At 39.9% G+C, this 15776-nt stretch overlaps 1 protein-coding gene across 5 annotated transcripts in view; it reads right to left on the bottom strand.

Moving 5' to 3' along the window:
- The window catches only part of MAP3K15 (mitogen-activated protein kinase kinase kinase 15), a 158495-nt gene that overhangs the window by 62683 nt on the left and 80036 nt on the right, over positions 1-15776 (bottom strand). For all 5 annotated transcript variants that reach the window (XM_075913494.1, XM_075913486.1, XM_075913503.1 and 2 more), the window contains 6 exons: positions 9306-9476; positions 7932-8044; positions 6748-6907; positions 5951-6101; positions 5458-5565; positions 3918-3967 (listed from right to left, as the gene is read on the bottom strand). In XM_075913494.1, coding sequence (XP_075769609.1) covers positions 3918-3967; positions 5458-5565; positions 5951-6101; positions 6748-6907; positions 7932-8044; positions 9306-9476 — 753 coding nt within the window. The remainder of the gene's footprint in view (positions 1-3917; positions 3968-5457; positions 5566-5950; positions 6102-6747; positions 6908-7931; positions 8045-9305; positions 9477-15776) is intronic.

Here is a 15776-nt window from a genome sequence, read left to right as displayed (position 1 = left end):
GATTTTCGGTTTACTAAATATAACAGGAATGCCACAGGAATTTAAGATTTGCTGGCTCCTATAAAGAGAACAATTATGATAGACAAAAGTAAGTGTGAACGAAGATCAAAAGTATTATTCTATATTAAATATATAAGCTCTATACCTCCCAGGGTTTCAGAGCCCACAGGAATGTTTAAGAAAGGAGCCAAAGCAATTTAATTACAGTTATGCTAAGCAATGATGAATTTATACAAACTAAGACCGTTAAAGTAATTAATGCATATTTCAGAAAATTAGCATACTTAGGGGACTTCTTTTGTGGTGACCATGCATGCTAGCAACATTAATCATTTCATTTGTCTTGGAAGCTTGTTAGGACCAAAAATAACCTAATATTTCTCCATGCAACAAAGGACAAACCCTGGCTGCTCCCATCACAGTCACATAGGTGCTGGAGGAGGAGTGCTGGTTCTGCAGTACTGAAGATCGGGTAGGCAGAATTTCAGTGCAAGTGTCACAGTCAGGGTACGGGTGACCAGGATAGGGTTGGGATAGGGTCCGGAGCAAGGAACCAGCACCAAGAGTAAAGTAAAAGCTGTAGTTGGAAGCCTGGAACCAGCACAGAGGATGAGAGTTGGAAGGCTGGAAGCCAGGAGTCAAAGCTGAGGGTCAGGAACTGAAGCCAGAGTACAAGCCAGATGCCAGAATTTAAGAGCATCGCAAGAGAGTCCGTAATAGAAGCCCACTGAGAATCCACCTAATTCCACAATCAACTTCCTATTGCTGAGGCCCTCTCCAAGCTTAAGTAATGCACCTGGACCAATCAGGGACTCTGGCAGCACTGCCAATTCGATCCTTTGGGGTCAGAATTTCCAATGGTGTTGGGGGCACACAAGATTCACAGCCTGTCCATCACCAGGCTGCCAGAGCAATGAGGTGGCAGTATGGATGCTGAGGTCGCTCAGGGACCAGAAAACATAGGTTTGAGACCCACATATCCTTACAGCAAGGGACCAACAACTCTGTGGAGGCTCTCAACATGCTGTTGCATCTGAATATTTGTGGGAGGGTGGGCATGGCAAGGATTGTCAGCAAGGAGGCTATGTGGCTTCCTTAGTCATTGTTCTTCAACACAGCTGGGTGGGGAAGGGGCCAGGATCCAGAGGCTGCAGCAATGGGTGCACAGCAGGATTATTTCCCCAGAGCCACTACAGAATTCCCACCTGTTTCGTCTCTGTGCTTCAGAAAGGATTTGCCCCATAGTAGCCAATTAGTTATAAAGCCTCATTCAAATAGAGAGCCAAATTCTGATATTAAGTGATACTGGGGCACTTTCATTGATTTCAGTAACAGCAGAAACAGATCCATTTGTGTTGCATGGATGTAGCAGAATGGATTTCACCCATTTAAGGTAGACATTTAAACCCAAAATCTGTCTTCACATGCACCTATTGGACATATGGAATCATCCATGGCCTTTTGGTCTTCATAGTCCAAAGCCTGCTTACTTTATTCAGTCCAGTATTGTTAGACAGCCTGCTCATTTGAATAAGGTAACCAAGACTTAGTCTTAAAAGGGTATAATTTGTTAGGAAACACAATGTATTAGCTGAGGGTTTAAAACATGGCTTGTTCTTGCCTCTCTCTGAGGTCTTTAATTACTGTAAATTTTGAGAAGAAGTGCATAACATTATTTTATTGTTTGAAAGCTTCAGAGAGGTAGCCGAGTTAGTCTGTATCAGAAAAAACTTAAAAAACAACAAATAGTCTAGTAGCACTTTAAAGACTAGCAAAATATGTAGATGGTATCATGAGCTGTCATGGGCACAGCCCACTTCTTCAGATGACTGGTCTTGCTTGGTTAGTTGTTATTGCTTGGTTAGTTATTATTTTTATTTAATCCAAGAGGTACAGTTTTGAGCTCAAAGCTTATACTTAAGAGGAAATATGCAATTAATGATTTTTATGTGACTGCTTAAAGTGTTCAGTTATATGGGCAAATTATTTGTAACTTTTCCAAGATTCTGAGTTTAGAACGCTTTGTTGTAATGTATTTTCTTTATTGGATTGATGTTTTGTACTAATGTAACTGCTACTGGGCAGATCTGAACTTGGGATCTATGAAACCTAGTATAGGAGCCTCTACCCTTTGAGCTAAAAGCCAGCTGGCTCTCAGTTCATGCTGTAGTGGTCTCTTGTTCTTATCTGTTGCTGTGGTCTAGGTACCATTGCATGGGACAGTGTCCCACACTAGGGCTATGTCTACACTGGCGGGTTGCTGTGCCAGAAGTATGCAAATGAGGCTAAGTGTGGAATATTGCTGAGCCTCATTTGCATACCTAATGAGCCACCATTTTGCGGAAGAGGCTCTTAGAAGGAGCTGTCTACACTGCCCCTTCTTGCGCAAGAAAAACCCTCTTGCGCAATGCCGTTATTCCTGAAAATAATCAACATAGCGGCATTGCGCAAGAGGATTTTTCTTGCGCAAGAAGGGGCAGTGTAGATAGCTCCTTCTAGCGCAAGAGCCTCTTCCGCAAAAATGGTGGCTCATTAGGTATGCAAATGAGGCTCAGTGAAATTCCACATTTAGCCTCATGTTGTAGAGGTCTCTTATTCTTATCTGTTGCTTTGGTCTAGGTAACACTGCATGAGACAGTGAACCACACTAGGCATGTGGGTTACATACTGCCCCTCACCCCCCAAGGTGAGGAAGCACATCCCAAGCTTCGGAGACCTAGCTGAGATCCCGAACGAGTCTTATTTACATTTAGACTTGGATTTAATGTCAAACTGAGGAACGAAGCTTATGGACAATATTATTAATTGTTTCTTGATCAAGAAATTTCAGGAAGAGAAGAGAAAAGGAGTTTATCCCATTTGCCTCATTTCTCTCAGGAGCTCTATAACTAGCTTGGGTAATCACATTTGCTGATGTGATATCGGAATTTTTTTTTTTATACTTCACCTATACTGTGTACTTTCTTGCAGACTGAAGATTTCTCTATAAATGTCTTCTAATGCACAAGTCTTCAGCTGGCCTTCATTGTTTAAAAAAGAGAACTGGAAACCATGGAAAAGCAACTACAATTTATTTCTCAGAAATCTAGAATCTAGTGATGTGCAACTAACAAAGTGTGATTGGCACGGAGAGGGGGTTTAGCTCAGTGGTTCCCAAACCATGGTCACAACCCCAAATGGGATCACACCATCAGTAAATAGAGTGGTAATGTTCCCTGGTGCACAGAAGACACCATTTTGCTCCACACAGTGTGACCTCTCGTGTAAAGTGTGTGCAAGGTCATAATACCTGGAAGAAGCCATTTTACTCTACAAAACAACATTCTCCTTGGAGCAAGACTTCATATACACCATACATACAAGGCCATACTGTAAAGACCACATCATTTTCTAGGGCAAAATGGTATCCTCCATGCTGTCGGGGATCTTGAGAGTAAATAATTAGTGAAAAAAGGATTGTGGTGGCAAAAATTTTAGGAATTCCTGGAAAGTAATGGAGAGGTAGCCATGTTAGTCTTATCTTGGTAAAACAAAAGGAAAAATACATAGCACTTTAAAGACTAACAAGGTAGTTTATTTGTTAGTCTTTAAAGTGCTACGTATTTTTTCCTTTTGTTTTACTAGGAATTCCTGGGTTAGCAGAACAAGAAAATTATAAGTACAGTTCAAAATACTGATTTTCAAAATAGAACTTGCACATATTAGGTCAGATTCTTTACAAAAGAAATACATTGCTCTGCTTGACTTAAGGAAAAACAGACTCTTCCCTATTACAGTGTTTTGAAGCAGTTTAGGCAGAAGATAAGATTTAACAGGGAATGAAAAGCAGAGTTCATTCTCATAAATCATTAGGCAGGCTCATTTGACAAATGAAACAAAATATGAAACCATAATTAATTGTTTTCAAACATACCAACCTTATTCCCCTAATGGAGGAAGCTGTAAAATTCCATTCATGAATCTGTTTCTGTAAGGAACAAAGATCTAAGTCAACCACAGATTAAGCTCAGCTTGTTATCTTGGCCACATCTCCATTTTTTTAAAAAATCTGAAATTACTAATAATTTTATGTAGATGTGGGACCTATATTAAATACTATTTTTATTTACTTGAGGAAAAGTAATTTTAAAAACATCACAGTGGATTCAGACACATATTTTCCAGTATAGAATTCAGTTTCAAAAGCAAAGTTGAAGCTTAAAGTTTAATTTACCAAATTTTGCATCTTTTGACCAAATAAGCTTTCTTTTCACATTAAAAAAAACATTTAAAAAAAAACCCCAAACCATGTAGGACTGACCCACTGCCCTGCTCTTCTCTTTCATGCAGCACAACTTCCATTTTCAGCAGAGACAGAGCTAGCCCAATTGGTTCCTATGAATTCTCTATTTCTAGAAGCTCTTGCACAGAAAGTGCAAGAGAGAGAGAGAGAGAGAGAGATCAGAAGTCCTATCCCCAGCTTGTGAATGGTGTCTTGGATACTATTGTCAGTTAACAAAAGTAACAACAGCCCACAATGAATCTGCTCTTTATGGTAAAATTGTGTAATATATGTGTGGCTTGCATTGGGAGTAGTACACAGCCACACTAGACCAGGGCCAGATTAGATTTCAGGGAAGCACAAATATTTAAAACATTGGGTCCATTATTTCACCATCTCATGCTCTGGCTATCACAAACTCTCAGACTATCATACCTCTTTTCCATAGTTCATCTCACTGAGGCCGCAACAGTTGTCTTCCTCTCGTGTCTTTCCAACAGCATCTCCCCCCTTATTGGTCCTACTTTCTATTCTTCTTTCACATCAAATTAAAGTTACTGCTCACTTTCAAGGGTCTGGACAACTTCATAACAGTCTGCATCACCTCTGTCCTAAACCTCTTCCTACACCTTCTCTTATAACCCCAAATCCCATCAAAGATTGACTCCTATTGTCATTAATCACTCATAACCTTATATCTTCTTTCTTGTTGCCCCCACTGTTTGGAAAACCTTTACAATTTCTACAACACCATGCACTTTATGATGCTTTATCAGTAATAACCAGTAATAAATGTAGATTAGCTCTGAATTACAGCTCTGTAAAAAAATCACAGGTGCTAATGTAAACAGAAAATTAAAGAGGGAAGCAGTATCAATCACACTACTTAAAACCATTTCTCTGGAGCATGTTCTAGTGAAATGAGCCTAGGACCAAGATCCACATACACTTGAGTTCTAATATGCGATCAGCCGTTGAATAATCCCAGTTCTGCAAGTAATTTCCTCTTCTCTACAGTATCTCAATTTCCCCAAGTGTAAAATAGAGGTATTAATTAACTTATTTCCCAGGGATGTAACAAGGCTTAAGTGTTTCTAATGTGCTCCAAGATACATAAGTAAAGAAAGGAGCTATACAAGTATAATCAGTACAGAGCATCATTAGCTATGTGAAATGTGTGTTGCGATTTGTCTTACCATTTCAGTGGGTGAGACATGCCACAGAGAGACAGTTCTCTCATCTGCTTCATTGTTGATTGACACATATGCAGGCTGATAGATCTTGGTTGGTTCTATCACTAATACCTAAAAAATCCAAAGTTTTGTTTAGCAAAATGTAATAGTACCTATGCTGTAAGATCTCAGGAAGGATAATGATCTAGGATAATAAGCAATCTCAAACCAGACACTTCATATATTTTTTATCTTATAAAAATCAATGTTTTCCTATTTACAATAAAACAAAATTATTGTGGTATGTTTGCTACTGTAATTGTTTTTAGGTTGGTTAAATGACCCCTTAAATGAAGAGTGATTGAGAAAAGGCTAGATTTTGGTAAATGATATTCAATAATATCTGGGAAATTAAGTGCCTGTGTTTATAGCCTTCTAATGTCTATTGCTGCCAATCTAATAATAAATAAAACATAAGAAAGAAATATATGTGGCAAAACCTATTTGGGCATCTTACTGGAAATCTCAGTCCATTAGTTGTTTCCTTTGTTGCCTCAAAAATGATATCTAACCAGAAGTTCAGCCTCTCTTGTCTGGGAGAATGCTCTATGGTGAGTTTCTTGAAACGCTGGATTAACAACAGGTTCTGGACTAATGACCTCAAGTACCTAGAACACATACAGCCAGTCAAGGAAAAAAAAAAGAGAGACCAAGAATCCACCTCCACCCCACAGCTTTGAATAAGTTAGTAACTCACATGTAATTTCAAACAAAATAAAATGAATTCTATAGGATATAGTCATGACTGTTGGTTTTACAAATGTATAGGCCTGATATCAAACTTGAACATAAATTGACAGTGTGCTTTTATGCACATCTGATTTGAGAAGTACATTGTTACATGGATCCCCATGTAGTGACGCTAATGTATTGATTGCCTGGGGACAGAATGGGTTGCACCTACCAATACCTAGAAGAGAATTCTACTTCAGTCTGCATCACTGCCACCATTCTCCTCCCCTTACCATAAACATTTCAGGGGAATCTACAATCAGCTCTATTTTAGCTGATGGATAATTTTATTTTCTACCAGAAAAAACCCACAATGAAAATCAAGTTCAAATCACAGAGCAGAGTTGCAAAAGTTTGAGATTTAGAAATCTATTACATTGTCCAGTTCTTCCAACTATTTATGTAGGATTGTTTCCTACTGGACATTTTCTAGCATTTAGTCCAATCTAGTTATGGAAATCCCCCAAAATAGGGCTTTTCACCCCAATGATAGTGCAGTTAATATTAGCGCATACAACTTACCACACTGGAGGTTTCAGTTTAAATAGTTTCTCCGCTGCTTGCACTGCCTTACCAATATCACTGGCCAGCATGCTCACACTGAAAAACTGTCCCACATCCCAATAATTATTCATTTTTTCTAAGCTTCCTTTTCTTCCCAGCAAACTGTTGAGCCGCACACCTTGGAAATTTCACATTAAAAGAAAGCTTTTATTTGAAATGGAATAATTTGCATATTATACTATCACTATAACAAATTAATTGAGAGATGGAATTGTCATTAAAAAAAAGAATGGGGAATATTTACTCCTACTGGACCCTATACTTTGTGCAGCTGTGGTGGCAAAACGTGGCCTTAAACCGGGCTGTACTGGGCCAGCAAAGGATTTCTTTTTGTAGGGCCACTGTAGTAATTCTTACACTACCATTCTGGCTCCTAGAGTATGGAATGTAGCTAGCTGTCCCTATGCCCCAGAAACCTCCACATGCTGGAACAGTCCCTAGGTCAGGGGCTGGTGCACACTGGTCTCAGGATTGAGGTGTAAAAGTGGTTTAAAGCCACTTTGGCATCCCTTGGCCTCCTTTGCTCTGATGCAACTGAGTATCCAATTCCAAATGCAGAACTTTGATTTTTGGCTATCACCTGCCTAGAAAGCAATTAAATCTATAATACAATAATTTTATTTCAGAGACCTATCTATACCCAGGGTGGGTTTCAATCAAGCTCCTGAACTTTGGGGAAATCTGAACATGAGTTGGGCAACTGGCTCCTATCTTTGTGATGAGCTACATTTAAACCAGATTTATCTCAGCACTCTGGTACAGGTAGTCTCCATGATTCAGTGGCTGTAGTGGCCCTCAGCTCCTCCTAACTTGCACCTCTGCTACCATCCCAACCCTGAACCACTGCAGTAGCACAGAATAGTCGGGTCACCAATCTAAACCTGTTCATGCCAGCCACCTCCCTCCATCTCTGCTGTGTGTGCTCTAATTCCCCATTGTTTCCAGGGCACCTGAACAGGTGGCACAGAGATGCCTCTCTGGCAACTATGGAGGCTGATCATATTTGGGGTCTGTTCCCTGGGGCAAATTTAGACCCCTTCTGTGGCAGCATAAAGGGACAAAGGGGCAATAACCCTCATACCCAGTTCTACACAATAAAACTGTTCTTCATTAAATAGAACAAACACTTCTTGTTTGTTTACCTATTTTTCTTAGTTCCATAGAGGTTTCAAACTGTTGCCCTGCCACAATCAGCAAAACTGCAAGGTTAATTCCAGAATACAGTGTTGACTGGAGATCAAATCCTTTGCGGTACCTGTAGAGACAAAGTCTAGAGTTCACATACCTTAAAGACAAAACAAGGCACATCTGGGAAAAAAAGTGTTTTAGGCTGAAAGCCCCCAGGGAAGAAAGTATTTTTAGGGAGAGGGTAACATGTTTTTACTTTGTAGCACCACAACCCAGAAAGGGACATGCTTTAGAAAGCATGATTCAACCTGCTGTCAGAGAGGAAAGGAAAGCTTCTGCATTCAATTTTGTGTCCCACAAATTTGCACGATTTGGAGAAAGGAAAATCTGAGATACTTATTTTTAAAAAAATTAATGTTTAATACAACAAAGGAAATGCACAACAATGTTCTTTCTTAGGGTGCATCTACACAGCACCCAAAAATTGGAATAAGATATGCAATTTGCATATCTTATTTTGAGTATTTCGAAATTTGGCGTTGTCTACACAGTGCCAAATTTTGAAATAAAGCACTATTTTGAGCCATACCTTACTCCTTGTAGAATGAGGATTACAGGGATGGCAAAATTGCGTGTCCGCTATATTTCAAAGCAGTGGATGCATTCAAAAGACGCAGGGTAGCTATTTCGGGGTTTAAGTGAGATGTAGGTAGCGCTAGGTCTTGTGTGAAGTCTTTACAAATTTCATCCTGAATACACTCATTGGGCAGCAGCATTCCCATCTCATATCAGTAATAGAGAAGAGCAAGGGACCAGGAATTTGTTCATCTTACAAAAAAAACAACATTAACCCCTGGTCTACGCTAGGGGATAAGTTTGAATTAAGATACGCAACTTCAGATATGGTAAGTGTGTAGCTTAAGTTGAATTACCTTAACTCGAATTTTGGCGCCATCCACACTGTGGGACGCCGAAGGGAACACTCTCCCTTCGACTTCCCTTACTACTTGTGGAATCAGGACTACCAGCATTGACTGAAGCACCACTCTCAGTTCGAATTAGCATGTCTTCAGTAAATCCACTAATTCAAACCCTGAAAGATCAACTGCAGCTGCTTCGATTTTATCTGTAGTGTAGACATGGCCTAATAGATACAGTTAGCCAAAATGGAGGTCCTTACTCAAAGTTTTCTCAATTCTTATTAAGCCAAGGACAAATTTTACTTCAGTAGGAATTTGCTTAAAAACAGGACTGTGAGGAAGTAAAGCCCTTAGAGGTTAGCCTTATAATTTGGCATAGCCTTGTTGAGATAAATTCTGCTATGCTTTTTTTATAGGCAGATGTAAAACTCTGAAAATGCTGTTAAATGGGTTTGCTTTTTCTCTTACCATTCAATGGCAATGTCTCGGCTACTGGTATCTTTACAGTCAGAATCAAGAAATATGTCCTTGTAGATTCTCCCACACAGGCAGAACATATCGGGAGCAGGGTGATCACAGGTCTGCAGGACTTGAAGCATCACTTGTAATGCCTTCCCTCTGTCGCCTGCATTGTTCCTTCTAAAACCAATGCAGAAAATTACATGAATGAGTTGAAATTCAAAACAGCAAGTCTGAGATGCACAGTAGATTTAGTGTTTGCTCCGATTCCACTAAAACGTAATTGTGTATTGTCTGGTAGAAATAAAACTCTCTTGTCAGAGAGGTACTACTTGTTAAATTGAATAACTGAATAAAGTCCAGACTATTCAGATCTATTAAAGATTCTCCATCTCTTACCTGGTCCTGCCATCCAGGAACAGACAAGTGCTGGGAATGGAAAACAAGCCCTTCACATGAGGCTCAGTCCCCACAACATTTGCAACTACCCCCATGGTAGTCAATGGGACTGCTCACTGCACTATACTTTGCAGTGTTTATAGGGATGGACCCATAATTCTGAAGTGACTGCCACCAGCCAGTTCTGTGGTAATATTGACTGGCTAAGGGGAAAGTCAGATTGAGCTCTCTTTGTCCAGCATGATGAGGAAGATCATCATGTAGCTTTGGGGAAACAGTAATAAAGTGAACTTTTATTCCTTGATTAATTTGTGGAATAAAAGACAAGGGTGTTAAAAATCTAAATATTAACAACTGTAAAGAGTTTCTAATTAAAAATATTTAACATTCATAGTCATCACAAAAACCAGGCAGGTAAAATATTATATACTCATAAAATGTTTATTAACATTCCTTCAGAATTCCTGCCTAATAAAACTTAGATATACAATGTAGTTTTCAGTAAATTTAAAATGGACTCTCATTTTTACATCAAAAAGGCACATCAGTGTCAACAAAAAACAAAAACGCATTTGCAAATGAAAAGGAAGCATGGTTTTAAAGCTTAAAAACCACTTACCAGCATTTTGCTAATAACTAGGAGGATTCAAACCATTTATTAACCCATTTTCAGATCTGCTTATAGTTTCCTGACCCCTACTTTCTACATATACAGAAACAGACTTATACTTAAGAACATCTATGCTTTCTTTGTCAGCAATGCCAAGGGCAGATAGCTGCTTCTGGTAATTTTAGCATTTTTTCCACTAAAACAGTTTAATTCCAGTAAAGCAGCTCAGTTCCCTTGGGTAACCAGCAGATGGAACAGGGCCCATAGAATATATCTACAGCAAAACATGTTCTTCTGTGTGCAAGATGTGCAAAAGAAAAGTGTAATATGGCTACATAGATTTGTAACTAGTTCTCACAGTTTGTACAGCTTGAGGGTGTGTCTAGACTACATGGCTCCATCAATGGAGCCATGTAGATGAGTGTACTCGGCAAAGGGAAATGTAGCAGCAATTTAAATAATCGCCACTTCATTTACATCAAAATGGCCACCGCGCTGTGCCAATCAGCTGATTGTCAGCACAGCATGGTAGTCTAGACGGGAATCAGCCAACCCCAGAACCCTTTGTCATCAGATCCTTTATGCCTCATGAAACACACCCTGGGTATGTCTACACTACAAAGTTAATTCGAACTAACGGACGTTAGTTCGAATTAACTTTGATAGGTGCTACACTAGCGCTCCGCTAGTTCGAACTTAATTCGAACTAGCGGAGCGCTTAGTTCGAACTAGGTAAACCTCATTGTACAAGGACTAAGCCTAGTTCGAACTTACTAGTTTGAATTAAGGGGTGTGTAGCCCCTTAATTCGAACTAGTGGGAGGCTAGCCCTCCCCAGCTTTCCCTGGTGGCCACTCTAGCCAACACCAGGGAAACTCTATTGCGCATTGTACTGTAATGTCCTAGCCGAGCTAACAGAAAACATGACATATTTTCCTGATATGTGCAAGTTAGCACAAGGACCAATTGGCCAAATTAAGCATGCCCTCTGTCTAAAAATCTTACTGGCAGAAATAAAGTTTGAGATAGCAGGACATCATAATACATTTTGTGTACGGAGGTGCTATGAAATACACTTTCTGCTGTTAGCAGCATACGTACTAGTTAATTTGGGGTCTACATAGTCACTCTTCTCAGTGGGTCAAGTTTAAGCATGTAAATCAAGTATATGTCCTAACATATCCTTGGCTACTTGGATTAAGTAGCCTAATCTCCCACCCTATCTTCTACCCTCTTGCATATCAGTGCAATAAAAGATTTATTCCTGATAATTTAAAATAACGCATAAGCATGTTGCACTGAGTGGGTTTTTTCGATCAACGATCAAAGCTCCAGAGGAAAATCAATCACAGAACTTCAAAGAAAGTTTTCACCAGTATTTTAATAAAAAAATGTTTCCCTGCTTGCAATAATATAGAAACAAATAAGGATATTTTAGAGGTTTTTATGAACCAAAATTAATCTTCATCACAAACATCAAACCTTTTGCAACCTTCTGAGTGTAAACCTATACCAACTATGGTTGCCTTGTCTGCAGGAATGAGACAACAAATGCACATGTGTGTCAACTGCTATCATTCATGCCTTCAAACTGCAAACACTTGCATTCATGCATAACAGTACACAAACAGTACTACTGAAGTCAATGGGCCTGACAGCTAAACATGTACATAAGTGTCTGAAGGACTGCATCCTTGGTAACTGCTATTTTCACCTCTGCAATAGTGTTCTGAGTAAAAGCATTACAAGTACACATGTATCAAGGCATCCATAGCCAGTCACTTATCAATTAAGTGATAAGTGACTACAGTATAGCTGACTTTCCTTATGCACCACCATCATAATATACAATCAAACAAGACTATATGGGCCCACTCCAGCCATTGCATAGGTTAAACCAGACTGAGAACAACTTTCACTTCTGACAACTTGCAACAATTCTCAAGGGACCATATGCCAGTGGGAGGTATCCAGAGTATGGTAACTTCAGCCAGTGGCTTCAACGCCAGCTGTCACTGTGAGAGGTAATGCAGAGACAAACAGGGCCAATGGAAACATTGGATTTTAATAGCATGCTCCACCTCTCTCCCAGGAAGCTTGTACACAACAACACTACACCTTAGTAGCCTCCATGCACTTCTGCTATATCAGCCCAGCTGCTGCTCACTATCACCAGACACCCCAGTATGGTCAGAAACCATTCACTCAGTCTGTCACTGCGTGTTTAATTCACTTGTCAACAACTAATTTTACTTGTCTGCCTACCACGCCATAGTCTTCTGCTATTGCCCTTCTAAGCCTCACCCTTCAGCTTTCCTCCCACTTCCCCATTCCCAATATCCTCTTCTCCCATATCCCTGCCAAGTTATCCCCTTCTCCTTAACTGGATCCCTCACTCCTACCACTGCCATGCCATACACCACCTACAAACAAATGTATTTTCATTCACAATCAATCAAAATACAAAATATATATACATACACTTCCTATATGAAAGATGAGCCAGCTCATACACATTGCAAAACTAAGTTACTGTATAACTTCACTTTTGTACCCCTTGTTCTCATACATTCTACAGTCCCAGCCTCTTCATTCACCGCATCTGTTTTAATTTAGGGACAGACTGAGAGACTGTTATTCATGATGAAGAGTGCCCTACTCCTCAAGTTTTCCTATTACTAACAAGGTACTACTCAACATACTTCTGATCTGGTCCATATATTGGAAGTATTTTGGGGGTGGGAAGTGTCTTTTAAATGTAACTGTAAAATACTTAGAAACCTTTGGGATTTTGTTTATACATACTTTGATAGATATTGTAATGTGTATATCATGGTAACAAGGCACTGATAAGGTGACTTTAGCACTTACCCAGGCTTCATCTATACTAAGGGCCAGAAGTGTGATTCCCAGTTAGCATATTTTCACTATCTTTCATTGAGCAAGCAATAGTACAAATACCTATAGTAGCATAGTTGCAGTGCAGAGGCCATGATTGCATGGCTCAGCTATACCCAGTACAAATCACCCGAAATCAATGGAATTCTGCTATTGTCCCTACTACCGCAGCTGCACTACTACTTAAATTCCCACTAGATCATCGTGAGTTAGCATTAGTATGTGTGTGCAGGTTGGGAAACACATACTTACATCGTATTATAAACAGTAACAGTCAAAAGGACTACTCTCCTCCACCTTCTTACTGATGAGAGAGGGGAAGGGTGCTGGAACACCCCCATCCCTCTCTATTACTGTCAATTCTTCCTACTTCACTGCCTTATTTTGTTCTTTTTTTTTTAAACTTCTGCCTATTCACACGCAAGCTGCTATTACAATTTTTAATGAAAGGCTATACAGCCGGGGGAGGTTCGTGAATCACAGGATTGTCAGTAATTTGCTCTTTGGAATGGCTTGGCTATTTAGAGGACAATGAACTAAAATACATTCATTTTAGTATCTTTACATCTTCTAAGCCTCTTATATATTTTTAGATCTTAATTTCATACCCTTCATAAGCTATGTTCACACATTCCTGCGTAGTGATCATCACTTCTGGCTACAATTAAAATGACAATGCTCACTCACAATATTCTCTATAAATGGTGCCCATTTGTCACATCCAATGATCTGTCACATCTTTATATACATGCACATATAAATTGTTAAATAAATGGGACTCCTTTAAAAAGCCAAAATAAGTTTTGAAAATGTTTTAATGCTAAGTAATGAAACTGTTTTCTCCCTCAAGCACATAGTCCTGTTTTGGAACTTGGCAGCTCTGACTAAAGTAATTTTTTCCTTTGATTTAAAAACCCAAAGGTAATTCATATACAATTGAGGTATGTTTTCTTGTTTCTGTGAGAGGAACAAGTAAAGCTGGAAAAGATAAATCTAAAGCAAGGGTGGAGAACCTAAAGCTCGAGGGCCAGATGTGGCTTTTGGCTTGCCTGGATCTGGCCCCCAAGGTTCAGGGCTCCTCCCAGCATTGGGGAGCCCACGCTGACACTCCGGTGTCCCACCACCTCCCCATGAATCTGGAGCATACAAAATCTACTAGCCAGGGCCCCCCTAGGTTCTGGTGTTTGAGGAGAATATGGGGAATGTCTCTCTCCTCAGCTGGGAGCCATGTCAATGAGAGTTGATTTTTTTTTTTTTGCTTCTCACCTGCGTGCGGCCCCCGACTGACTTTTCTGTGGTTCAACAGCCTCGACTCAATAACGGTTCCCCGTCTCTGGTCTAAAGGCATGTCTACATTTGTTATTTAAAGCACCAAAAAAACACAACCCTTTTTTGTGCAAAAATGTGGGAGCTTCTACACTTGCCAATGACTTTTTTTGGTGAAGCTCAGAAGTTTCACTGCATACAGAAAACCACCTCTGCAAGAGGCATACAAATCTTATTGGTAAGACTGTTGTGGTGATGTGCTAGTGAAATCACATTCTTTCTGTTTACACAGCTTTAACACTCTGGAGGATTTCTCGCAGTGCCTAGGTGACCATTCTGGCCAGCAGCTCTGTTGCTCTGACACCAGGTAAACAGATGTGTCCCCTTCTTCCTGCAACTTTGAAACTCTCCTTCCTGTTTTCTTGATAAGTGCTCACTTACTATTTAGCCAGGTGACAATGGCTGTTCCACAAAACAACTTCTTGGAGAACGCTGAGCTACTGGAGCTGATCAGTGTTTGGGGGAGAGGAGGCTGTGCTGGGACCCAGGATGGTCTGTGAACACTCCCCACACTCCCTTCACAGAAACTAGACCTTTTCGTTTACCAGTTCCCTATCACTGGGGAAACTGCCAACACAAAAACTCTACAAGTGTAGAGACAGCCTCAGTGATGCGCAGGAATCCCTCACCACCTATGCATATCAAATGGACTACTAGGCCTTTTTGGTTTTTGATGATTCATGAATCGGGAATAAGAAGATTTCATATTATTTGCTCATAATTGCTAATGGCACCAATGATTCACCATCCTCTAAACTTACAAGAAATTTGTTGATTTTTCATTAAGGCTAACCACCATTCATGAGAATATGATTCTCTTACAACTTTACTTCCTTAAATTCTCCTTCCCTTCAGCCTCTCAAAACCCTCCCACAGCATTATTTTCATGCCCATCCCCTCTTATCTACAATCCTGCCCTCTGTATCACAGCAAAATGTAAAGCACTCAATATATGCTATTATTTTTCTTTTATGCCCTCAAGGCTTCACTCTTCACATAAGCTTTCCCTGTATTTTTTATTTCTTACCAGTAACTGTGTTATCACTAGGTCCTACCAAATTCAGGATATGAAAAACATGCCATGGACCACAAAATTTTGTTTCCTCCTATGAAATCTGGTTGTTGGTTTGCTTTCACCCGATATACTGATCTTCCCTGTGTAATCTGTGTAGTGTCTCAAACAAGGGGTTCCAACCCACAAGGGAGCTGAAGGATGGTTGGGAGGTTATTTTTTGGGGGGGGAGGGGG

This window comes from Pelodiscus sinensis, chromosome 1 (assembly GCF_049634645.1).
Source record: "Pelodiscus sinensis isolate JC-2024 chromosome 1, ASM4963464v1, whole genome shotgun sequence".
NCBI lineage: Eukaryota > Metazoa > Chordata > Testudines > Trionychidae > Pelodiscus > Pelodiscus sinensis.
The sequence above is the reverse complement of the archived record's forward strand: the minus strand, read 5'-3'. Positions and strand labels throughout refer to the sequence as shown.